The sequence below is a fragment of the Scyliorhinus torazame genome, chromosome 8 (genome assembly GCF_047496885.1).
Source record: "Scyliorhinus torazame isolate Kashiwa2021f chromosome 8, sScyTor2.1, whole genome shotgun sequence".
In the NCBI taxonomy this organism is placed as follows: domain Eukaryota; kingdom Metazoa; phylum Chordata; class Chondrichthyes; order Carcharhiniformes; family Scyliorhinidae; genus Scyliorhinus; species Scyliorhinus torazame.
Genome location: NC_092714.1, coordinates 159,185,757 through 159,211,741, shown reverse-complemented (window position 1 = coordinate 159,211,741; position 25,985 = coordinate 159,185,757). Strand labels below are relative to the sequence as shown.

The window sequence follows — 25,985 nt, the reverse complement described above, 5'->3', positions numbered from 1 at the left end:
ATCATGGTGGGACCCTCTGCGGGTCAGCCAAAAGTTCATTGACTTTCGGCGGCATGGGAATATCCCGACCACTGTGCTACGCACTGACTCCATGGTACACACTTCCATGGTCCATTAAGGTCAGAACTTTTGGGAATCACTTGCCTGAAGATTTAACCATGGAACTTTGAAATCTAAATCAGTTCCACTGGCGGCGCAGTGGTTAGCACTGCTGCCTCACAACCGCCAGGAACCTGGGTTCAATTCCAGCCTTGGGTGAGGGTCTGTGTGAAGTTTGCACTTTCTCCCGGTGTGTGCGTGGGTTTCCCCCGGGTGCTCCGGTTTCCTCCCACAGTCCAAAGGTGGATTGGCCATACCAAATTTCCCTTTAGAGTCCAAAGATGTGCAGGTTAGGTGGGGTTATGAGGAGACGGGGATAGAGCTGGGGAATGGCCCAGGCAAGGTGCTTTTTCAGAGGGTCGGTGCGGCATCAATGGGTCGAATGGCCTCCTTCTGCACTATAGTTCTAAATTTCTGAAAGCTTTGAAATGATAGCCCACTCAGTTTTCCAAATAAGACAAATTTGCACCATTTCATGTTTAATTTGTCAAATAACACAAAATGTTTACTGCAGAAGACCACAGGAGTTAGTTTCTAAATCCTGGACTAAAGTAGCACTGTACTTAGTGTTAACATAAAAAAACAAGCTGTTAAAACACCTACTTGTCACTGGCACAAACCCGGAAACAACTCATCAGTAGCTCAGCAGCTTTCTCCAACATGTCTCCCATCTTGCTCTTTCCTTTCTTTCCTAGCTGTTGATCAGCCTGGTCATAACATTGGGTAGGGAAGAGGATAAAATCAGAGGGGAAAAAAATCATTTTAACTGATGAATCTCTCATTATCATTGGACTTATACTAAATCTGCGGCCTCTGGTGCAATACATTTTAGTGTTGCAAGTTACCTCTTGTACATATGATCTGATTTGATGTAACTAATGGAGACTTTTTTAGCTAAGACAGTGCTGTGTGCAGCACTGGATGTCAATGACTTTGAGAATGCAACTCAGCTTCAACAGCATGGAAAAACCGAAGCCTTACCAATAGAAACAGATCAATATGAAGGAGCAGAGAATGTTGATGAAAGGAATGTGGTGGACCTTGTTCATATGGATTTTAACAAAGCGTTTGATGGGGAGGTGGTGGCATAGTGATATTATCGCTGGACCAGTAATCCAGAGACCCGGGATAATGGCCTGGGGATCTGGGTTCGAATCCCACCACGGCAGGTGATGGAATTTAAACTCCATTAAATATCTGGAATTAAAAGTCGAATGATGACCATGAACCATTGTGGATCGTCATAAAACCCATCTGGTTCACTAATGTCCTTTAGGGAAGGAAATCTGTCATCCTTACCTGGTCTGGTCTACATGTGACTCCAGATCCACTTAAATGCCCTCTGAAATGGCCTAGCAAGTTGTATTCAATTGCTATGAAAACACAACAAGGCACCGGAAACGACAACAGAAAACCTAACCCTGTCGACCCTGCAAAGTCCTCCTCACTAACATCTGGGGGCTTGTGCCAAAGTTGAGGGTTGTCTCACAAACTGGTTAGCAACAGCCTGACATTGTCTATAAGGTATGATTCTGTGAGTATGACTATGTCCCAGGCACCTCTATCACCATTCTTGGGTATGTCCTGTCTCACCGGCAGGACAAACCCAGCAGAGGTGGTGGCACAGTGGCATACAGTGAGAAAGAAGTTGTCCTGGGAGTCAACATCAACTCTGGACCCCATGAAGTCTCATGGCTTCAGGTTAAACATGGGCAAGAAAACCTCCAAATTTTGTTTCAGCCTTCTCTTCTGCAAGGAGAACATCAGTTCCAACTTTGCCAATTTTTGAACTCACCATTTTTGTGAATGATTTCTGCACTCTCTCAAATGTCTTCTCATCTTTCCTAGTGTGTGATGCCTCAGACTGGATGCAATACTCCAGCTGAGACTGAACTGATTTAACATCTCCTTGCTCAACACATCTAGTGATAAAGCCTAAGATGCCATATGTATCATTAACCAACTGTCAATCTGTCCAGCAACCTTCAAAGATTTACGCACCTGCTCCTATATCCCCTTTGGAAGTGTATATTGTGTCTCTGCATTCTTTTTACCAAAATGAACCACTTCACACTTTTCTCATTCAATTTCATCTGTCATTATCTGTCTATTCAACCAAGCTGTTTGTGTACACCAAGGTCATTAATATGTACTACGAAGAGCAGAGATAAAAAACGGACCAAATGATCCTTGATTGTAATGAGCCAGCTCGGAAAGAGAAACAAGACTGTAGCAAGTACAACCTATGATCGCGAAATAAAAAACAGAAGGAGCAATTACGGGCAGTCCATGAGGAGCTCAAGAGAGAGAAGCCCAAAATTGAAAAGCAAGAAATTTTAGAGGCAGAAGTTGCAAGACTCAAACATGAAGTATCTGAGTTGAATTCAGAAAAAGACGAGCTACAATTAGTAAATAGCAAGATGCGATGTGGTAACTTTTCTTTCTTCCACAGGTGGTGATGGGGGGAGGAGGGGAGGTGGAGGAGATGGGGCGTTGGCCATTGGAGGCGGGGCCAAGGGAGAAGCGCGGGCTTGGTTCCCGCGCTATGATAATCATGGCGGGAATAGAGAAGCAGGAAGGAGGGGGCGTCGCACGGTGCGAGCCGAGGTCACGGGGGGAAGCCGAGGTCGGCCAGAGTTTGCTGACTTCTGGGAGCAACATGGGGGGAGTAATTACGCTAGCGGGGGATCTAGCGGGGGGGGGGGGGGGGGGAATTACTGGGTTGCTGCTGCTGGGGAGAGGGGGGAGCTGGTATGGGAGGGGATGGGCGGGGGGGGCACCGCCTGGGGGAGATACAGCTGCGTGGGAACCGGGTGAGGAGCTGGAAAAAGGGGATGGCTAATCGACAAGGGAGGAAGCCCCCCAACCCGGCTGATCACGTGGAACGTGAGAGGGCTGAACGGGCCGATAAAGAGGGCACGGGTACTCGCACACCTTAAGAAACTTAAGGCAGATGTGGTTATGTTACAGGAAACGCACCTGAAACTGATAGACCAGGTTAGGCTACGCAAAGGATGGGTGGGGCAGGTGTTCCATTCGGGGCTAGATGCGAAAAACAGGGGGGTGGCTATATTAGTGGGGAAGCGGGTAATGTTCGAGGCAAAGACTATAGTGGCGGATAACGGGGGCAGATACGTGATGGTGAGTGGCAAACTACAGGGGGAGACGGTGGTTTTGGTAAACGTATATGCCCCGAACTGGGATGATGCCAATTTTATGAGGCGGATGCTAGGACGCATTCCGGACCTAGAGATGGGAAAGCTGATAATGGGGGGAGATTTTAATACGGTGTTGGAACCAGGGCTGGATAGGTCGAAGTCCAGGACTGGAAGGAGGCCGGCAGCAGCCAAGATACTTAAAGATTTTATGGAGCAGATGGGAGGTGTAGACCCGTGGAGATTTAGCAGACCTAGGAGTAAGGAGTTCTCGTTTTTCTCCTATGTCCATAAAGTCTATTCGCGAATAGACTTTTTTGTGCTGGGAAGGGCGTTGATCCCGAAGGTGAGGGGAACGGAGTATACGGCTATAGCCATTTCGGATCACGCTCCACACTGGGTAGACTTGGAGATAGGGGAGGAAACAGGAGGGCGCCCACCATGGAGAATGGACATGGGACTAATGGCAGATGAGGGGGTGTGTCTAAGGGTGAGGGGGTGCATTGAAAAGTACTTGGAACTCAATGATAATGGGGAGGTCCAGGTGGGAGTGGTCTGGGAGGCGTTGAAGGCGGTGGTTAGAGGGGAGCTGATATCAATAAGGGCACATAAAGGGAAGCAGGAGAGTAAGGAATGGGAGCGGTTGCTGCAAGAACTTTTGAGGGTGGACAGACAATATGCGGAAGCACCGGAGGAGGGACTGTACAGGGAAAGGCAAAGGCTACATGTAGAATTTGACTTGCTGACTACGGGCACTGCAGAGGCACAATGGAGGAAGGCACAGGGTGTACAGTACGAATATGGGGAGAAGGCGAGCAGGTTGCTGGCACACCAATTGAGGAAAAGGGGAGCAGCGAGGGAAATAGGGGGAGTGAGGGATGAGGAAGGAGAGATGGAGCGGGGAGCAGAGAGAGTGAATGGAGTGTTCAAGACATTTTATAAAAAATTATATGAAGCTCAACCCCCGGATGGGAGGGAGAGAATGATGGGCTTCTTGGATCGGCTGGAATTTCCCAAGGTGGAAGAGCAGGAAAGGGTGGGACTGGGAGCACAGATCGAGGTAGAAGAAGTGGTGAAAGGAATTAGGAGCATGCAGGCGGGAAAGGCCCCGGGACCGGATGGATTCCCAGTCGAATTCTATAGAAAATATGTGGACTTGCTCGCCCCGGTATTAACGAGGACCTTTAATGAGGCAAAGGAAAGGGGACAACTGCCCCCGACTATGTCTGAAGCAACGATATCGCTTCTCTTAAAGAAGGAAAAGGACCCGCTACAATGCGGGTCCTATAGACCTATTTCCCTCCTAAATGTAGATGCCAAGATCCTGGCCAAGGTAATGGCAATGAGAATAGAGGAATGTGTCCCGGGGGTGGTCCACGAGGACCAAACTGGGTTTGTGAAGGGGAGACAGCTGAACACGAATATACGGAGGCTGTTAGGGGTAATGATGATGGCCCCACCAGAGGGGGAAACGGAGTTAGTAGTGGCGATGGATGCCGAGAAAGCATTTGATAGAGTGGAGTGGGATTATTTGTGGGAGGTGTTGAGGAGATTTGGTTTTGGAGAGGGGTATGTTAGATGGGTGCAGCTGCTGTATAGGGCCCCGATGGCGAGCGTGGTCACGAATGGACGGGGATCTGTATATTTTCGGCTCCATAGAGGGACAAGGCAGGGATGCCCTCTGTCCCCATTATTGTTTGCACTGGCGATTGAGCCCCTGGCGATAGCGTTGAGGGGTTCCAAGAAGTGGAGGGGAGTACTTAGAGGAGGAGAAGAGCACCGGGTATCTTTGTATGCGGACGATTTGCTACTATACGTGGCAGACCCGGCGGAGGGGATGCCAGAAATAATGCGGATACTTGGGGAGTTTGGGGATTTTTCAGGGTATAAATTGAACATGGGGAAAAGTGAGTTGTTTGTGGTGCATCCAGGGGAGCAGAGTAGAGAAATAGAGGACCTACCGTTGAGGAAGGTAACAAGGGACTTTCGTTACCTGGGGATCCAGATAGCCAAGAATTGGGGCACATTGCATAGGTTAAATTTAACGCGGTTGGTGGAACAAATGGAGGAGGATTTCAAGAGATGGGATATGGTATCCCTGTCACTGGCAGGGAGGGTGCAGGCGGTTAAGATGGTGGTCCTCCCGAGATTCCTCTTTGTGTTTCAGTGCCTCCCGGTGGTGATCACGAAGGCTTTTTTTAAAAGGATTGAAAAGAGCATCATGGGTTTTGTGTGGGCCGGGAAGACCCCGAGAATGAGGAAGGGATTCTTACAGCGTAGCAGGGATAGGGGGGGGCTGGCACTACCGAGCCTAAGTGAGTATTATTGGGCCGCTAATATTTCAATGGTGAGTAAGTGGATGGGAGAGGAGGAGGGAGCGGCGTGGAAGAGATTAGAGAGGGCGTCCTGTAGGGGGACTAGCCTACAGGCTATGGTGACAGCCCCATTGCCGCTCTCACCGAGGAACTACACCACAAGCCCGGTGGTGGGTGGCTACACTGAAGATTTGGGGACAGTGGAGACGGCATAGGGGAAAGACTGGAGCCTTGGGGGGGTCCCCGATAAGAAACAACCATAGGTTTGCCCCGGGGGGAATGGATGGGGGATATGGAATGTGGCAAAGAGCAGGAATAACGCAACTGAAAGATCTGTTTGTGGATGGGAAGTTCGCGAGTCTGGGAGCGCTGACCGAGAAATATGGGTTGCCCCAAGGGAATGCATTCAGGTATATGCAACTGAGGGCTTTTGCGAGGCAACAGGTGAGGGAATTCCCGCAGCTCCCGACACAAGAGGTGCAGGACAGAGTGATCTCAAAGACATGGGTGGGGGATGGTAAGGTGTCAGATATATATAGGGAAATGAGGGACGAAGGGGAGACTATGGTAGATGAACGAAAATGGAAATGGGAAGAAGAGCTGGGGGAGGAGATCGAGGAGGGGCTGTGGGCAGATGCCCTAAGCAGGGTAAACTCGTCGCCCTCGTGTGCCAGGCTAAGCCTGATTCAGTTTAAGGTATTACACAGGGCGCATATGACTGGAGCACGGCTCAGTAAATTTTTTGGGGTGGAGGATAGGTGTGCGAGGTGCTCGAGAAGCCCAGCGAATCATACCCATATGTTTTGGTCATGCCCGGCACTACAGGGGTTTTGGATGGGGGTGACAAAGGTGCTTTCAAAAGTAGTGGGGGTCCGGGTCGAACCAAGCTGGAGGTTGGCTATATTTGGGGTTGCACAAGAGCCGGGAGTGCAGGAGGCGAGAGAGGCCGATGTTTTGGCCTTTGCGTCCCTAGTAGCCCGGCGCAGGATATTGTTAATGTGGAAAGAAGCCAAGCCCCCAGGGGTGGAGACCTGGATAAATGACATGGCAGGGTTTATAAAGCTAGAGCGGATTAAGTTCGTTCTAAGGGGGTCGGCTCAAGGGTTCACCAGGCGGTGACAACCGTTTGTCGAATACCTCGCAGAAAGATAGATGGAATGGAAAAAAGGCAGCAGCAGCCCAGGATCGGGGGGGGAGGAGGAACCAGAAGGACTCTCAGGGTTGTTAATATATACTGTATAATATGTATAGGTCATTGCGACAAATAATTATATATTGGACTGTTAAATTATATTTTTGGAGAGTGTTACTTGTGATAAGGCAGTTGCCAATTAGGGTTAGTTTTCATTTTTGTTATTTATTATTTATTCATTTTTTTGTTTGTTTATAAAATAGGTCATTGTTATTTGTGTTGTTATAATATTGTGTAAAGGATGCACAATGTACTGTGTTGGTTGACCAAAAATTTTCAATAAAATATTTATTAAAAAAAAGTAAATAGCAAGATAGCATTGGAAAATACGAAGCTGAAAGCGGAAATATCAGGACTTCAATTGGGAGTCCAAGATTTTCTGACCCAGAATAGGTAACTTGAAAGAGATTACCGGATAAATTCCTGACCTGCGGGTAACGTCTTTTCAATGGGCCCTCAACACCCACACAACCGAGGCCGTCCCAGAAACAGTAGATCCAACTCCAGAAGTCCCGCCCCTGCCTGCACCTCCGCCAGGATGTGAGGTTATAAAGGCCGTTCCCAACATAAGATAAAAAAGCCAATCACGACCGCAAGCTCTTCCGCGGCAATTTCACCCCGAAGTAAAAGTAATTAAACAAGGGCATTCAAATTATTTTCTATTTCTATTTTTTTTTTATCGTGTGATTGGTAACAATTTTTCTTTTTTTTTTTTCCTTTTATCTATTATTTGATATTATAGTTGGACTAAGTTAAGCTTCAGATTAAAAATGGCAGGAGATCTCAGACCCGTGTTATGCTCCTCTTGCTCAATGTGGGAGCTCAGGGACGTGGCTGATGTCCCTGGCTCCTTCACGTGCGGGAAGTGCGTCCAGCTGCAGCTCTTGTTAGACCGCATGACGGCTCTGGAGCTGCGGATGGACTCACTTTGGAGCATCCACAATGCTGAGGAGGTCGTGGATAGCACGTTTAGCGAATTGGTCACACCACAAATTAGGATTGCTGAGGGAGACAGGAAATGGTTGACCAAAAGGCAGAGAAAAAGTAGGAAGGCAGTGCAGGTGTCCCCTGCGGTCATCTCCCTCCAAAACAGGTATACCGTTTTGGATACTGTTGGGGGAGATGACTCACCAGGGGAAGGCAGTAGTAGCCAGGTTCATGGCACCGTGGCTGGCTCTGCTGTACAGAAGGGCGGGAAAAAGAGTGGAAGGGCTGTAGTCATAGGGGATTCAATTGTAAGGGGAGTAGATAGACGGTTATGTGGTCGAAAACTAGACTCCCGAATGGTATGTTGCCTCCCAGGTGCACGGGTCAGGGATGTCTCATATCGGCTGCAGCACAGTCTGAAGGGGGAGGGTGAACAGCCAGTTGTTATGGTGCATATAGGCACCAATGATATAGGTAAAAAACAGGATGAGGTCCTACAAGCAGAATTTAGGGAGTTAGGAGCCAAGTTAAAAAGTCGGACCTCAGTAGTAATCTCAGGATTGCTACCAGTGCCACGTGGTAGTCAGAGTAGAAATGAAAGAATAGGCAGGATGAATGCGTGGCTTGAGAGATGGTGCAGGAGGGAGGGGTTCAGATTTTTGGGACATTGGGACCGGTTCTGGGGGAGGTGGGACTACTATAAATTGGACGGTCTGCACCTGGGCCGGACTGGAACCAATGTCCTTGGGGGTGCTTTTGCTAACGCTGTTGGGGAGGTTTTAAACTAATGTGGCAGGGGGATGGGAACCAAATGAGGAGGTTAGTGGACAGTAAGGAGATAGTAACTAAAGCCTGTAAGGAACAAGATCATGAAGTCGTGACTAAGGGCAAGGGTAGGCAGGAAGCAGATGATGAACGCAAAGGGACTGGTGGTCTGAGGTGCATTTGTTTTAATGCAAGAAGTGTAGGAGGCAAGGCAGATGAACTTAGGGCTTGGATTAGTACCTTGGAGTACGATGTTATTGGTATTACTGAGGCTTGGTTGAGGGAAGGGCATGTTTGGCAACTAAATATCCCAGGATATCGATGCTTCAGGCAGGCTGGAGAGAGAGGTAAATGGGGTGGAGGAGTTGCATTACTGGTCAGAGAGGATATCACAGCTGTGCTGAAGGAGGGCACCATGGAGGACTCGAGCAGTGAGGCGATATGGGCTGAGCTCAGAAATAGGAAGGGTGCGGTAACAATGTTGGAGCTGTACTACAGACCTCCCAACAGTGAGCATGAGATAGAGGTACAAATATGTAAACAGATTACGGAAAGATGTAGGAGCAACAGGGTAGTGGTGATAGGAGATTTTAATTTTCCCAACACTGACTGGGATACACTTAGTGTCAGAGGTCTAGATGGAGCAGAATTAATGAGCAGCATCCAGGAGGGTTTTCTAGAGCAGTATGTAAATTGTCCAACTCGGGAAGGGACAATACTGGACCTGGTGTTGGGGAATGAGCCCGGCCAGGTGGTTGAAGTTTCAGTCGGGGATTACTTTGGGAATAGTGATCACAATTCCGTAAGTTTTAGAATACTCATGGACAAAAACGAGAGTGGTCCTAAAGGAAGAATGCTAAATTGCGGGAAGGCCAACTATACCAAAATTCGGCAGGAGCTGGGGAATGTGGATTGGGAGCAGCTGTTTGAAGGTAAATCCACATTTGATATGTGGGAGGCTTTTAAAGAGAGATCGATTAGATTGGAGGACAGACATGTCCCTGTGAAAATGAGGGATAGAAATGGCAAAATTAGGGAACCATGGATGACAGGTGAAATTGTGAGATTAGCTAAGAGGAAAAAGAAAGCATATATAAGGTCCAGGTGACTGAAGACAGACGAAGCTTTGGAAAATATCGGGAATGTAGGACCAATCTGAAACGAGAATCAAAAATATCTTTTGCAAACAGGGTTAAGGAAAATCCCAAAGCCTTTTATTCATACATAAGGAGCAAGAGAGTAACTAGAGAAAGGGTTGGCCCACTCAAGGACAAAGGAGGAAAGTTATGCGTGGAGTCAGAGAAAATGGGTGAGATTCTTAACGAGTACTTTGCATCGGTATTCACCGAGGAGAGGGACAAGACGGATGTTGAGGTGAGGGATAGATGTTTGATTACTCTAGGTCAAGTCGGCAGAAGGAGGGAGGATGTGTTGGGTATTCTAAAAGGCATTAAGGTGGACAAGTCCCCAGGTCCGGATGGGATCTATCCCAGGTTACTGAGGGGAGTGAGAGAGGAAATAGCTGGGGCCTTAACAGATATCTTTGCAGCATCCTTGAACACGGGTGAGGTACCAGAGGACTGGAGAATTGCTAATGTTGTCCCTTTGTTTAAGAAGGGTAGCAGGGATAATCCAGGGAATTATAGACCTGTGAGCTTGACGTCAGTGGTAGGCAAACTGTTGGAGAAGATACTGAGGGATAGGATCTATTCACATTGGGAGGAAATAGACTTATCAGTGGTAGGCAGCATGGTTTTGTGCAGGGAAGGTCATGTCTTACAAACTTAATAGAATTCTTTGAGGAAGTGACAAAGTTGATTGATGAGGGAAGGGCTGTAGATGTCATATACATGGACTTCAGTAAGGCATTTGATAAGGTTCCCCATGGTAGGCTGATGGAGAAAGTGAAGTCTCATGGGGTCCAGGGTGTACTAGCTAGATGGATAAAGAAATGGCTGGGCAACAGGAGACAGAGAGTAGTAGTGGAAGGGAGTTTCTCAAAATGGATTACTGTGACCAGTGGTGTTCCACAGGGATCCCTGCTGGGACCACTGATGTTTGTGATATACATAAATGATCTGGAGGAAGGTATAGGTGGTCTGATTAGCAAGTTTGCAGATGACACTAAGATTGGTTGAGTAGCAGATAGTGAAGGGGACTGTCAGAGAATACAGCAGAATATAGATAGATTGGAGAGTTGAAATGAAATGAAAATCGCTTATTGTCACAAGTAGGCTTCAAATGAAGTTACTGTGAAAAGCCCCTAGTCGCCACATTCCGGCGCCTGTTTGGGGAGGCTGGTATGGGAAGTTGGGCGGAGAAATGGCAAATGGGAGTTGAATCCGGGCAAATGCGAGGTGATGCATTTTGGAAGATCCAATTCAAGAGCGATCTATACGGTAAATGAAAAAGCCCTGGGGAAAATTGATGTACAGAGAGATCTGGTTGTTCAGGTCCACTGTACCCTGAAGGTGGCTGCGCAGGTCGATAGAGTGGTCAAGAAGGCATACGGCATGCTTTCCTTCATCGGAAGGGGTATTGAGTACAAGAGTTGGCAGGTCATGTTACAGTTGTATAAGACTTTGGTTCGGCCACATTTGGAATACTGCGTACAGTTCTGGTCGCCACATTACCAAAAGGATGTGGATGCTTTGGAGAAGGTGCAGAGGAGGTTCACCAGGATGTTGCCCGGTATGGAGGGCGCTAGCTATGAAGAGAGGTTGAGTAGATTAGGATTATTTTCATTAGAAAGACGGAGGTTGAGGGGGGACCTCATTGAGGTCTACAAAATCATGAGAGGCATAGACAGGGTGAATAGCAAGAAGCTTTTTCCCCAGAGTGGGGGACTCAATTACTAGGGGTCACGAGTTCAAGGTGAGAGGGGAAAAGTTTAAGGGAGATATGCGTGGAAAGTTCTTTACGCAGAGGGTGGTGGGTGCCTGGAACACATTGCCGACGAAGGTGGTAGAAGCGGGCACGATAGCGTCTTTAAGATGTATCTAGACAGATACATAAATGGGCAGGGAGCAGAGGGATACAGATCCTTAGAAAATAGGCGACAGTTTTAGATAGAGGATCTGGATTGGCGCAGGCTTGGAGGACCGAAGGGCCTGTTCCTGTGCTGTAATCTTTCTTTGTTCTTTCTTCTTTGTTCTTTGAAAAAGAAACCAGCAGAGGTGGTCACTGAACCCGATGTTGTAACTGCTTCGGAATCCTGTAGCGATTCTGGTGGAGAGATTAGTCAGGAGGAGGAGACACCCCAAAAGAAAAAAACTAAGTCCCAAAAGACTCACGGCAGACGGCTAGCCCCTTTAAAGTCAAAATGGTATAAGACCGAGTCAGTAAGAACAGTGGACGGAGAACAAAGAATTACCCAAGCCAACCAGGCCATACTGGGTCTGGATGTTCTAGCCCAATTAAATTCTTCTCTAAACTTTGAGAACGAAAAAGTAACATGGTCAATTAGAGCCTTCAGGAAGGATGGCTCGACAAACATCCAATTTGGGCCAAAAGATGATGCATTACTCAAATATCGTCAGAATCTAACAAATGCCGTCAGTTCTGCTTCCTTACAGGTATCAGCAGCATGGGGCGATCCTCCCGAACGTGGGCACCATGTTGTGCCAGGAGATAAAGTCTACATGAAGAAACTGCAGAAGGAGCCATTGGGGTCCAAGTGGGAAGGACCCTATCAGGTGCTGCTCACAACCCAAGTGCTATGTAAAGGTCCAGAAGTCCTGGATCCATGCCTCACATGTTAAAAGAGCTCATTATGATTGAAGCTAATTTCTGTAAAATGTTTGCCGCCATTTTGATTTTTGGCTGTCTTTTCAGTTCAACAGACTATTGCCATATCCACAAAGGCTCGTAAGGAGTTAAATGATAACACTTTTCTTTTGGGTATGCCAAAGATTTCAATGTTTCCATTTGTTGGGTATGCATTGCTACTCCCACCCACTCAGGGGAGGGTATTTCCTTTTTATCTATTCCTTTTAGTCGCTCTGAAACAGCAGAATGATGCATTTTCCAAAGCACCACCCGTTCTTCCCAAGCTTGTGAGGGAGCCACCACATGAAGGGAAACCAGATCCTGGGTCTTCCTGAGAAAGAGGCCCCAGTTGTGGAGGTCTGCGGGTTACCCGCTGACTATCTTTTCAGGGTGGTACCAGCCCAACTACGACAGGGACCAGAATCCTCCTAACCACCTTCATTCAGAAGGGATTTGTATGTTTGACAAGTCATCACCCTAAGGGACTGGAGATGGGATATAGTAATTGCAGCCACTATTTTAATACAAGTAGAGTTTACAAATGTACTCCAACATTAATCGAGGCTGCTCTTGGTTCTTCCCCACTGACAGGCCTATACAATTCTACCGGCGGTGGGAATTTCTCAGACCGCTGGTACCCAGGAAATGTCGCTCATTTTACTTCCTATGATGGTACTTATTTTGTAACCAGTCTATTCTTGGATTCCACGTTTTTGGTCAGGATCATGTTATATGGGGTATGTGATACCCGCTATTCGTCATTCCCCATCTCTATTAGAGGTAGCAGGGGTAAGAAGTAAACGGGCCATTACTGCATGTGACCGGTTTCTCGATCTTTTTATTCCTTTTTATGGGGATGCCAAGGTAGCCAAAGTGTTTAATAAAATGGCAGTCATCATAGAAAAGGTAGCTATGTTACCTCCGCAGCCCTGTTCAGGATTTCCGCTGAAATGCTAGCTACCCGTACTGTGGCCTTGCAAAATTGAATAGTTCTTGATTATATTCTCACCGAGAGGTGGGACATAGAATCATAGAATTTACAGTGCAGAAGGAGGCCATTCGGCCCAACGAGTCTGCACTGGCCCTTAGAAACAGCACACCACTTAAGCCAACACTTCAAACCTATCCCCGTTACCCAACCTAACATTTTTGGACACCAAGGGCAATTTAGCACAGCCAATCCACCTAACCTGCACATCGGAGGAAACCGGAGGAAACCCACACAGTCATGGGGAGAACGTTCAGACTCCGCACAGACAGTGACCCAAGCCGGGAATCGAACCTGGGGCCCTGGAGCTGAGAGGCAACTGTGGTAACCAGGAGGGGGTTACAAAACTAAAGTAACCAGTGTCCAGCTACTGGGATCGGGCTACTGGGTGGCTAGGGTCGTTGGGAGCCTCAGTGGTGCAAGGTTTGGTCATGTTCTTTGTAGTCATTTTTGCTATGCATGTTTTGATTCTAATGATCAAATGTATCTGCAAGAGAATGTCAAGAAGCCCTAAAATGGTATCTCTGTATTCCCTTAAACAAATACCTCTACAGGGTATGTGCAGTTCTGACTATTAGCCCAAAGTGCTTGTAACGTTTTCAAGCCTTGCCCATTCCAGCATTGAAGGCTATTCCTAAGCAAAGGGATTATCAAAGGCAACTGCGAATGTGTTCCTTTTTGCTTTTATTTTACTTTTCGCTTTATTTTAATTGCGATTCATTCTATTAGGTTTAGAAGAATCTAAAGGGGGGACTGATAGAGTGTTGATTTATTCATCGTTTTAAGTGCTTGTTGAATGCATGTAGCTGAGAGGTAAAATTATTAAAAGTGTCTTGACATGTGGGAATTGTTTCACAGAATGTATGAGTCATTGTATTCCAGTGTCTTGACTGTTAGAATCCAGACATTGTTTCAGTCATTGTATTAGATAATGAATCAACCATTGTATTCCAGTGTATTCAGCACTAAGAATGTTCTCGGTCAGTCAACCAACCAGTTACAGCAAGGTCTCCGGGCTAAGCTGTGTAACATGGAACACGTGAGAAACATAGGCAGTAATTTTCCTGCAACTGCACACACAGATGCTGAACTAGTTTTGATAGACACCAGTCAATCTTAAGTAACGTCCAATGTTTGAGCAACAAATCATCCTCTAAATAACAGACATTCATTTGAGCAAACCAGGTCTCAGCTGAGAATTAGAAACCAATGAGAGTAAATGAGGATTTAAACCTGAGCTAAGAATTCCCTTAAAAGTAGGACCTCATGATCGAGGTCTTTGTTCCTAAATTCCTGAAATCTTGAATCATCTATCGGTTTGTTTGTGTTGAAGTGATTTCTTTATGTTTTATGCTTTTTGCCATGTGTTCGACCTTTTTATGTATTGTTTGATATTTTGTTTCTTAGTTCTGATTCAAATGTATTCAAGTGAATAATTAGCAATAAAGTCGTATTTTTGACACCTCCAATTGACCAGACTATCAGCTCTATTCAAAGGTGAGTCCCAACTTTCACCTGCAAATTTTGAAATTGCAGCCAGTACATCAAGGACAAGGTTATTAATATGTATTACGAAGAGCATGAATCCTAACACCGATCCCTAGGAACACATTAGAGGTGCAAGGCCATCCTTACTCATGGTTACATGTTCAAATATCATGAACACATCATTTAAGCATTGCATATGCATGGGGTTGAAGGTTCAGGCTTATTCCATCAAAAATGCCTTTCTTGTGGAAATTGACAAAAACGTTAGCGAGACCTAGCAGGGATCCTCTGGCTACACTATCTATTTGAACTTGACTGCGTGAGTTGCTAAGTGCATAATTTCAATAAATACAGATGGAGAATACGACAGTGTGTACATGCTGCCATTGTGATAGTGACACAGTGCAAATGTCCTTCAGATCGTAAATGAGCTAACAATGTTAGGCAAGCACAGACAAGGCATTGTTATTAATATGTAGGCTGCGTATAATCTTGGCGAAAGTGTAAGAATCCTTCACTGTGTACATGAAAACTCACCGAAAACTGGCTGTAGTAATTAACTCAACTATTTGGCCAATTCCTGTCAAAAACTAATTGTTCAAATCAACAACCCCCCTTTCTCCTGTAGTATAAATTGCTGTGAATGTTTGAAATTTGGTATTCTTGCATTTGTCCTGTGAGTGCAAGATGAAATGCTTTGGTAACATATCTCTCTTTTATGAATTGACTGGAATATGGAGATAGATCAGGATGGGATTAACTGGAATACGGGATAGAGCGGGAATCAAATTGACTGGATACTGGGATAGAGCGGGGAATGGGATTGACTAGAATATGGGATAGAACAGGAATGAGATTGACTCGAATACAGGATAGAGCGGGAATGGGATTTACTGGATACCGGGATAGAGCGGGGAATGGGATTGACTGGAATACAGGATAGAGCGGTAATGGGATTGACTGTAATACAAGATAGAGCGGGAATGAGATTGACTGAATACCGGGATAGAGCGGGGAATCTGATTGACTGGAATACAGGATTGACTGGAATACCGAGATAGAGCAGGAATGGGATTGACTGGAATACCGGGATAGAGCAGGAATCAAATTGACTGGATACTGGGATAGAGTGGGGAATGGGATTGACTAGAATATGGGATAGAACAGGAATGAGATTGACTGGAATACAGGATAGAGCGGGAATGGGATTTACTGGATACCGGGATAGAGCGGGGAATAGGATTGACTGGAATACAGGATAGAGCGGTGGAGATCTGGAATGAACTAGAGTGGCTTTTTCCTGACTGTAATGACAATGAAATAGGTGCCAATAGATCCTAATATTGAATAAACTGTTGTCTTTCACAGGGGAAAATGGGACTTATTCCCCATTGCTATGTCCTGTTTGGTTGACTTTTTATATTTGTGAATGTGACATCATGGCAAGTCATTAGTGAGTTTCCATCTCATCTGGTATCAGCATCAGGTACATCTGCAGCTTCTGAATGGTTAGATGCGGTCTGAGCTACTTCTGTTCATAAAATATATTCAAAACCACCCTCCCTCAAACCATTCCGACAACTTTCCATTTCTCATTCTGGCTATCTCGTGGTCTCTCATTCTGAAATTTTCAATTTAGTGGTGTGGCAAGGAAGGTCCACCTTTCACTGTTTCTAGATAGGGGGAAGAATATCTGAAAAATCGTTGCAGTGAGGACTGAGGCAGTCTGAAGTTAACGAACATTCTCTGAGCACAAATATCACATACAGTCAAGGGGATGGTGAAATCTGGTACAACCAGGTCCTCACTGTGCACCAGGGGTAGAGGGAGTGAATGATTAATGTGGTTGATGGGTGCCAATCAAGTGGGCTGCATTGTCCTGGATGGTGTTGAGCTTCTTGAGTGTTGTTGGAGCTGCACCCATCCAAGCAAGTGGAGACTATCCAACATACTCCTGACTTGTACTTTATAGATGGCCCTGCCTCTGACCTACTCTTGTAGCCACAGTGTTTACATGGCAATCCTCGCTGTGTCACATTCACAAAATTGTCCTTTATCTGTCCAATGAGGGTCGGTTGCTGGTATTACCATGTCACAGCTTTCATTTATTTATTTATTCTCAGAACTTACAGTGCACAAGGAGGCCATTCGGCCCATCAAGTCTGCACTGGCTCATGGAAAGAGCGCCCTACTTAAGCCCAAATTCCCCTATCCCCGTAACCCAGCAACCCCATCTAACCTAAGGGCAATTTAGCATGACCTAACCTGCACATCTTTGGACTGTGGGAGGAAACCGGAGCACCCAGAGGAAACCCACGCAGACACAGGGAGAACATGCAGATTCCGCACACACAGGGACCCAAGCGGGAATTGAACCTGGGACCCTGGCGCTGTGAGGCCGTAGTGCTAACCACTATGCTACCATGCTGCCCATATGGGCATCACTTGAAGGTTAGCAATTATTGCCTATCCTTCATTGCCTGAGAAGATGGTGGTCGGCCTTCATGAACTGATGTAGTTGTTGGAGTTTGATATAACTGAGCGTCTTGTTCCGTTACTTCAGAGGGCAATTAAAAGTGAATCACACTGATGTGCGACTGGAGTCAGATACAGGTCTGATCAGGAAAGGAGGTAGCTCTTCTTCCAAAAAGGAATTAGTGAAGCAGCTGGGTTTTTATAATAACCTGACACCTTCACTTCTGTTCAGTCCTACTGACAATACAGTTTTTTATATCCAGACTTTTAAAAAAAGAATTAAAAATCTCAAACTACCATGGTGGAATTTGGGCTTGACTTTATTTTAAAAAAATATATATTTTTTATTCTCCTTTTTCACATTTTCTCCTAAATTTACACCCACCAACAATAAACAATCAGTAACAAATATGTCAATCCCCATATCAATAACAATGATCCCATCCTCCCACCAAACATTAGCCAGCATGTTCACACAAACAAATGACAAAAAGGAATCAGGGATCACCCATGGCCACCATTAACACACACAGCCCCCTCCCCCCAATCCTCCCATCCATCCCCCCCAACTAATGTTCGATGTTATCCAGTTCTTGAAAGTGCAGAATGAATAATGCCCATGAATTGTAGAACACCTCCATCCTTCCCCTCAGTTCAAACTTAACCTTCTCAAGAGTCAAGAATTCCAACAAGTCCCCCCGCCACGCCAGGGCAGAGGGTGGAGAAGTTGCTCTCCAACCTATCAGGATCCGCCTTCGGGCGATCAACGAGGCGAAGGCAATAACATCTGCTTCCTCACCCGTTTCCAACCCTGGCTGGTCCGACACCCCGAATATGGCCTCCCGGGGGCCCGGGTCCAGTTTCACGTGCACCATTTTAGTAATGACCCTCAAAACCTCCTTCCAGTAATCCTCTAGCTTTGGACAGGACCAAAACATATGACCGTGATTAGACCCCCGCAACGTTCACACACATCTTCTACTCCTTCAAAGAATCGGCTCATCCTCGCCCTTGTGAGATGTGCTCTGTATACCACCTTCAGCTGCATCAGCCCAAACCTCGCGCACAAGGTGGAGGCGTTCACTCTCCAGAGCACCTCACACCAGAACCCCTCCTCCATATCCTCTCCCAACTCTTCCTCCCACTTTGCTTTGATCTCTTCCAGTGGTGCCTTCTCCTCCTCCAAAATAGCTCCGTACACCATCGACAGTACCCCCTTCTCCAGTCCTGTCGTCAGCACCTCCTCCAGCAATGTGGAGGCCGGCTCCAACGGGAAGCTCTGTATCTCCTTTCTGGCAAAATCTTGAACCTGCATGTATCTAAACATTTCCCCCTGCTCCAGCCCATACTTCGCTCCCAGCTCCTTCAATCCTGCAAACCGACCCCCAAGAAACAAATCTTTCCGTGTCTCAATCCGCTTCTCCTCCCATTTCCGAAAATTTCCATCCCACTTCCCTGGCTCAAATCTGTGGTTTCCCCCGAATCGGCATTTCCCTTGACCCTGCCGCAACCCAAAGTGTTGGCGAAACTGCCTCCGAATCCTCAATGAAGCTATTATTACCGGACTCGCTGAGTATTTCCCCGGGGCCATCGGGAGTGCCGTTGTTGCTAGTGCTTTCAATCCCGACCCCCTGCACAAACTCTCCTCCATTCTGACCCACTGGGAATCAACCCCTCTGACCCAGCTCTGCACCTTCTCCACATTCGCCGCCCAGTAGTAATACATCAGGTTCGGAAGACCCAAACCCCCTGCCTGCCTTCCCCTCTGTAGCAGCACCTTTCTAACTCTGGCCACCTTCCCTCCCCATATGAACTAAGTAATCATTCCCTCAATCTCTCTGAAAAAAGCCTTTGGCAGGAAAATCGGCAGGCATTGGAAAATAAAAAGAAATTGCGGCAACACGTTCATTTTAACCGCCTGTACCCGACCTGCCAGTGACAGAGGGAGACCATCCCACCTTGCCCGATCAGCTTTCACTCTCCCCACCAAACTAGAAATGTTGTTGGGCTCACTTTCTAAGCATTCTCATTCCACGAACGTTACTACTGGACACTGCGTTAAATCATTTAATAGAGTCCCATAAACAGCGCAATACTCACATTATTGGCAAATATCCGCAGGTCCAGAGCCACTGCATACATAATTGGTAGAGCCCTGAGAGGGACAAAACTCAGACAGGTCAAGGTTAAAAAATACACTGTGCCTTAAAAATCAATCTACATTTTGGTTCGTTCATAGATAGTCATGAGAGAATACCTTTAAGAAATGGGTGTTTATCAAATAGCTGTAGTGGGTGTACCTTAAAGAAATGTGGGTTTGTCAAATGGCTGCAGTGATGTCAGAGAGTGGGTGGAGCTGGACTATCTGTCTGCTTTTACTTTCGCTTTGAACAAAAGCTGGTGTGCGTCTGTGAGTTTTAATTTTGTTTTTAGAGCTGGATAGCTGCAGGCAAAGCAAGCAGCTGTATAAGGATCTCTCTCTGCAATCTAAAGACTGTCTCCAGATCATTTGAGGATTTCAAAGTGATAACTGCTCTCAGTAGAGAATTTGAATCTGATCTTTGTGTTAAAAAAGGTATTTGTCTCATGGATGTTGCGAGGAAAGATTAAGGGTTACTTATAGAATATTGCATCTGTGGGGATTATCATAGATTATCATAGAATTTACAGTGCAGAAGGAGGCCATTCGGCCCATCGAGTCTGCACCGGCTCTTGGAAAGAGCACCCTACCCAAGGTCAATACCTCCACCCTATCCCCATAACCCAGTAACCCCACCCAACACTAAGGGCAATTTTGGACACTAAGGGCAATTTATCATGGCCAATCCACCTAACCTGCACATCTTTGGACTGTGGGAGGAAACCGGAGCACCCGGAGGAAACCCACGCACACACGGGGAGGATGTGCAGACTCCGCACAGACAGTGACCCAAGCCGGAATCGAACCTGGGACCCTGGAGCTGTGAAGCAATTGTGCTATCCACAAGGCTACCGTGCTGCCCCACGGTCTATTATTATCGGTGTTGATAGTTGTTGAGATGTTTACTGCGGGTTTATAAAGTGTCAACTGGATTTCATAGAATAAACATTGTTTTTGTTTAAACATACTTTAGCTCTCTGTTGCACCACACCTGTAAAATGGGCCCTTGTGCTCACAATAACCAACATCTTTTTAAAGTTATGAGTCAGCTGAACTCCATGATACACTTTGGGGTTCTCTAAACCCTGGCCCGTAATAATATGAAGCCTCGAATTAGCTCCTAGGTATATTTCCCAGCTTACGAAGCACCTTTACAGGAACTCACGGAAACTTTAAACAAATCAACAGTTACCCTTCCTACTGCTTTGCTGCAAGATTTAAGCATTTGTTCTAAAGATAATGGGCAGAAACATGAAGGAATTACACCTTTCCACTAGAGTACTAGATACAATAAGATTGTATAATGTGTCTGTGGTAGTATGTATTAGGGGTCATGTGGGACTGGAAGCCCTAATGTCATTGGCTGACAGATCCCGGGTCCTGGTTGGCCGTTGACCTCTAGCTCTGCCCTGAAGGTGGAGTATAAGAAGCCGGAGTCCTCCCCCGCAGGCCATTCTACTATCGAGCTGCGGGGGAACAGACACGCTTAATAAAGCCTCATCGACTTCACTCTATTCGTCTCACGGAGTCTTTGTGTGCTACAATTTATTAAGCATGCCTAAGAAGGACTATGGAGCTCAGGATCATCCCGGAATGCCTGAGGATCAGCCCCCACGCAGTGAACGCGGCAGCAGCCTTCAAGCACTGGCAGACTTGTTTTGAGGCCTACCTCAGAACGGCCACCGGCCGGGTCACAGAAGACCAAAAACTACAGGTCCTGCACTCGAGGGTAAGCACGGAGATTCTCTCTCTCATCGAAGACGCGGAGGATTTCCAGACGGCGTTCGCAGCACTGAAAAGTCTCTATGTCCGCCCAGTTAACCAAATCTACACTCGCTACCAGCTCGCGACGAGACGGCAAAGTCCCGGAGAATCGATGGACGAATTCTACGCCGCGCTGCTGATTTTGGGACAAGCCTGCAGCTGCCCTTCGGTGAACGCAAATGAACACACGGACATGTTAATGCGCGATGCTTTTGTGGCAGGTATGAATTCCTCCCAAATCCGCCAAAGACTTCTAGAAAGAGAGTCGCTAGGACTCTCAGAGGCCCGGGCTCTAGCAGCCTCCCTAGACGTGGCCGCGCGTAATACCCGCGCCTACGGCCCCGACCGCGCGGCAGCCCATTGGGCTCCGTACGTACCTGTCGCGACAAACCCACCCACCCCCCCGGACACCCCACAGGCTTGCGCGGTCCAAACGCCAAGTCGCACCGGGGGCGCCCGCTGCTATTTCTGCGGCCAGGCGAAACACCCCCGGCAGCGCTGCCCGACCCGCGCAGCAATCTGCAAGAGCTGCGGGAAAAAGGGCCATTTCGCGGTTGTGTGCCGGTCCCGCGAGGTCGCCGCTGTCCCGGGAGAACAGGGAGCCCTGCAAGCCGTTTACGCTCCCCAACCCCCCCCAGCGCCCCATGTACGACCCGCAGGCGCAGCCGCTCTGGGTCCCGACCACCGCGGTCCCGGGAGAACAGGGAGCCCTGCACGCCGCTTACGCTCCCCAACCCCACCCCCCCGGCGCCCCATGTATGACCCACCGGCGCTACCACTTTGGGTCCCGACCACCGCTGTCCCCAGAGATGAGGGAGCCCCGCGCGGTCCTAACGCTCCCCAACCCCCCCAGCGCCCCATGTGCGACCCGCAGACGCCGCCATTTTGGGTCCCGGCCACCACGAGGGGAGGAAGGGCGCCGCCATCTTGGACCACCCCACACCTGTACGACTCGTGGGGGCGGCCATTTTGTCCACCCCCGCCGCCATCTTGTGACCCCCCAGCCATGTGCGATGTATGGGGGCAGCCATTTTGTTCATCCCCGACGCCATCTTGGACGGCAACAACGGACCCCACTCCACTACTACAACCACGTCTCGCTTCAATTACGCTCGATCAAGCTCGGCCCCGGACACTCCAGACGATGACGACAACGGTGCTAATAAACGGCCACGAGACACCATGCCTAGTCGACTCCGGGAGCACGGAGAGCTTTATCCACCCCGACACGGTAAGACGCTGTTCCTTGACCACCTATCCCAGCGCACAAAAGATTTCCCTAGCTGCAGGATCCCACTCCGTACAGATCCAAGGTTTCTGCATAGTTACCCTAACGGTGCAGGGGAGGGAGTTCATAAACTACAAACTACACGTCCTTCCCCAACTCTGCGCCCCCACTTTACTGGGATTAGATTTCCAGTGCAATCTACAGAGCCTTACGTTCAAATTCGGCGGCCCAATACCCCCACTCACTATCTGCAGCCTCGCAACCCTCAAGGTGCAACCCCCGTCCTTGTTTGCGAACCTCACCCCGGATTGCAAACCCGTCGCCACTAGGAGCAGACGGTACAGCGCCCAGGACCGGACCTTCATTCGGTCCGAAGTCCAGCGGCTACTAAAGGAAGGCATAATCCAGGCCAGCAATAGTCCCTGGAGAGCACAGGTGGTAGTAGTGAAGACAGGGGAGAAACAAAGGATGGTCATAGATTATAGCCAGACCATCAACAGGTACACACAACGAGACGCGTACCCTCTCCCCCGCATATCCGACATGGTCAATCGGATTGCCCAATATAAAGTCTTCTCCACCGTGGACCTCAAGTCCGCCTACCATCAGCTCCCCATCCGCCCAAGTGACCGCAGGTACACAGCCTTCGAGGCAGACGGGCGATTATACCATTTCCTAAGGGTCCCATTTGGCGTCACAAACGGGGTCTCGGTCTTCCAACGGGAGATGGACTGAATGGTTGACCAGCACGGGTTGCAGGCCACGTTCCCGTATCTCGACAACGTAACCATCTGCGGCCACGACCAGCAGGACCACGACGCCAACCTCCAAAAATTCCTCCAGACCGCCAAAGCCTTGAACCTCACGTACAACGAGGACAAGTGCGTTTTTAGCACCAACCGGCTAGCCATTCTGGGCTACGTAGTGCGCAATGGGATAATAGGCCCCGACCCCGAACGTATGCGCGCCCTCATGGAATTTCCCCTCCCGCACTGCTCAAAAGCCCTGAAATGCTGCCTGGGGTTTTTTTCATACTACGCCCAGTGGGTCCCCCAGTACGCAGACAAGGCCCACCCCCTAATACAGACCACGACCTTCCCTCTGTCGACAGAGGCTTGCCAGGCCTTCAGCCGCATCAAAGCGGATATCGCAAAGACCACAATGCGCGCCATCGACGAGTCCCTCCCCTTCCAGGTCGAGAGCGACGCCTCCGACGTAGCCCTAGCGGCCACCCTTAACCAAGCGGGCAGACCCGTGGCCTTTTTCTCTCGAACCCTCCACGCTTCAGAAATCCGCCACTCCTCAGTGGAAAAGGAAGCCCAAGCCATAGTGGAAGCCGTGCGACATTGGAGGCATTACCTGGCCGGCAGGAGATTCACTCTCCTCACCGACCAACGGTCGGTAGCCTTTATGTTCGATAATGCACTGCGGGGCAAAATCAAAAACGACAAGATCTTAAGGTGGAGGATCGAGCTCTCCACCTTCAACTACGAGATTTTGTATCGTCTCGGAAAGCTGAACGAGCCGTCCGATGCCCTATCCCGCGGCACATGTGCCAACGCACAAATTAACCGCCTCCAAACCCTCCACGAGGACCTCTGCCACCCGGGGGTCACTCGGTTTTTCCACTTTATCAAGTCCCGCAATCTCCCATACTCTTTAGAGGAGGTCCGTACAGTCACAAGGGACTGCCACATCTGCACGGAATGCAAACCGCATTTTTTCAGGCCGGATGGTGTGCACCTGATTAAGGCTTCCCGCCCCTTTGAACGCCTTAGTCTGGATTTCAAAGGGCCCCTCCCCTCCACCGACCGCAACACATACTTTCTTAATGTGGTGGACGAATACTCCCGCTTCCCATTCGCCATTCCCTGCTCTGACATGACCGCGGCCACTGTCATTAAAGCCCTGAACACCATCTTCACACTGTTCGGTTGCCCCGCATACGTCCACAGCGACAGGGGGTCCTCTTTCATGAGTGACGAGCTGCGCCAGTTCCTGCTCAGCAAGGGCATAGCCTCAAGCAGGCCGACCAGCTACAACCCCCGGGGGAACGGGCAAGTAGAGAGGGAGAACGGCACGGTCTGGAAGACCGTCCTACTGGCCCTACGGTCCAGGGACCTCCCAGTTTCACGGTGGCAGGAGGTCCTCCCGGACGCTCTCCACTCCATCCGGTCGCTATTATGTACGAGCACTAATCAAACGCCTCATGAGCGTCTCTTTGTCTTCCCTAGGAGGTCCTCCTCTGGAACGTCGCTGCCGACCTGGCTGGCGGCCCCAGGACCCATCTTGCTCCGAAAGAATGTGCGGGCACACAAGGCGGACCCGTTAGTCAAAAGGGTTCACCTCCTCCACGCGAACCCGCAGTACGCTTACGTGGAGTACCCTGACGGCCGACAGGACACGGTCTCCCTGCGGGATCTGGCGCCCGCCGGCAACACACACACCCCCCCGACACCATTCACCCAACCCCCCCCCCTTCCTGCCACCGCCGCACCCCGCGACCGCCCCCTTCCCAGGAGGATCGGTTCCCCTCCCCTCAGGCCCGACCAAGAATAAAGCCCAAGCTGAAACCGTAAGGCTCCCGGAGACGACAACACCGGTACAAGCACCACCACCACCACCGGGGCCGAGGCGATCGACACGGACGACCAGACCGCCCGACCGACTCGTGGCGTCGATCTAAATCAATATATGGACTTTTCACAAGAACATTTTGCTTTTCTCCCGATACCTTCTGTAAATAGTTGAAACAGGACAATATTGTACATACTGTATTGCCATATGAATGTTTTCCTCCCAGGACCAGCCCTGAAAACCCTTACCACCATGCGAAGCATCACCCCGCCGGGTTCATTTTTGACAAGGGGTGAATGTGGTAGTATGTATTAGGGGTCATGTGGGACTGGAAGCCCTAATGTCATTGACTGACAGATCCCGGGTCCTGGTTGGCCGTTGACCTCTAGCTCCGCCCTGAAGGCGGAGTATAAGAAGCCGGAGTCCTCCCCCGCAGGCCATTCTACTATCGAGCTGCGGGGGAACAGACACGCTTAATAAAGCCTCATCGACTTCACTCTATTCGTCTCACGGAGTCTTTGTGCGCTACAGTGTCATTGGCATCTAATGACTATAAGCCGAAGGGTATCAGTTGAAAACTATGATGGCAGAATGCTCCAATTCCCACAATTTCTTTTAGTTCCAATGGGGACATTAGGTTATTTACATATTCACTCATTTATAAAGGCCATGGAAGTGATTTGAGATAGATTCAAGGAATTTAGATAGGCTTACTTACATTCCCTCCCTAGAATCTGACATAAATCACAAAACACAGCTCACTTTAATTCAGCTTCATTGCCCCAATCGGTGTTGTTGCTAACTCTGCCTTTATTCCATTTATGGTAAGTGCATCAGCAAACTCGGCAGCAGTGGTGTCCAAAGTGTTGAATTCCTTCAATTAATGCAATTGAGTGTTATTGTCTTCCGCAGCAAAAATCTCATGAATTGTAGGGCAGTGGACTCTAAGTTCCATCCCCCTGACCTGAACCCACCCCCCTCACACCCATCTCAACTTTTAAAAAAATTAAAAAATATATATTTAGAGTATCCAATTCAATTTTTCCAATGAAAGGTCAATTCAGTGTGGCCAATCTACTAATCCTGCACATGAAATGAAATGAA

At 48.4% G+C, this 25,985-nt stretch overlaps 1 protein-coding gene across 13 annotated transcripts in view; it reads right to left on the bottom strand.

The window, feature by feature from the left end:
• The window catches only part of pcid2 (PCI domain containing 2), a 146,669-nt gene that overhangs the window by 43,197 nt on the left and 77,487 nt on the right, over positions 1–25,985 (bottom strand). For 8 of the 13 annotated variants that reach the window (XM_072514459.1, XM_072514462.1, XM_072514464.1 and 5 more), the window contains 2 exons: positions 19,273–19,327; positions 703–806 (listed from right to left, as the gene is read on the bottom strand). In XM_072514459.1, coding sequence (XP_072370560.1) covers positions 703–806; positions 19,273–19,327 — 159 coding nt within the window. The remainder of the gene's footprint in view (positions 1–702; positions 807–19,272; positions 19,328–25,985) is intronic. The other 5 variants (XM_072514461.1, XM_072514465.1, XM_072514468.1 and 2 more) reach the window with 1 other exon arrangement.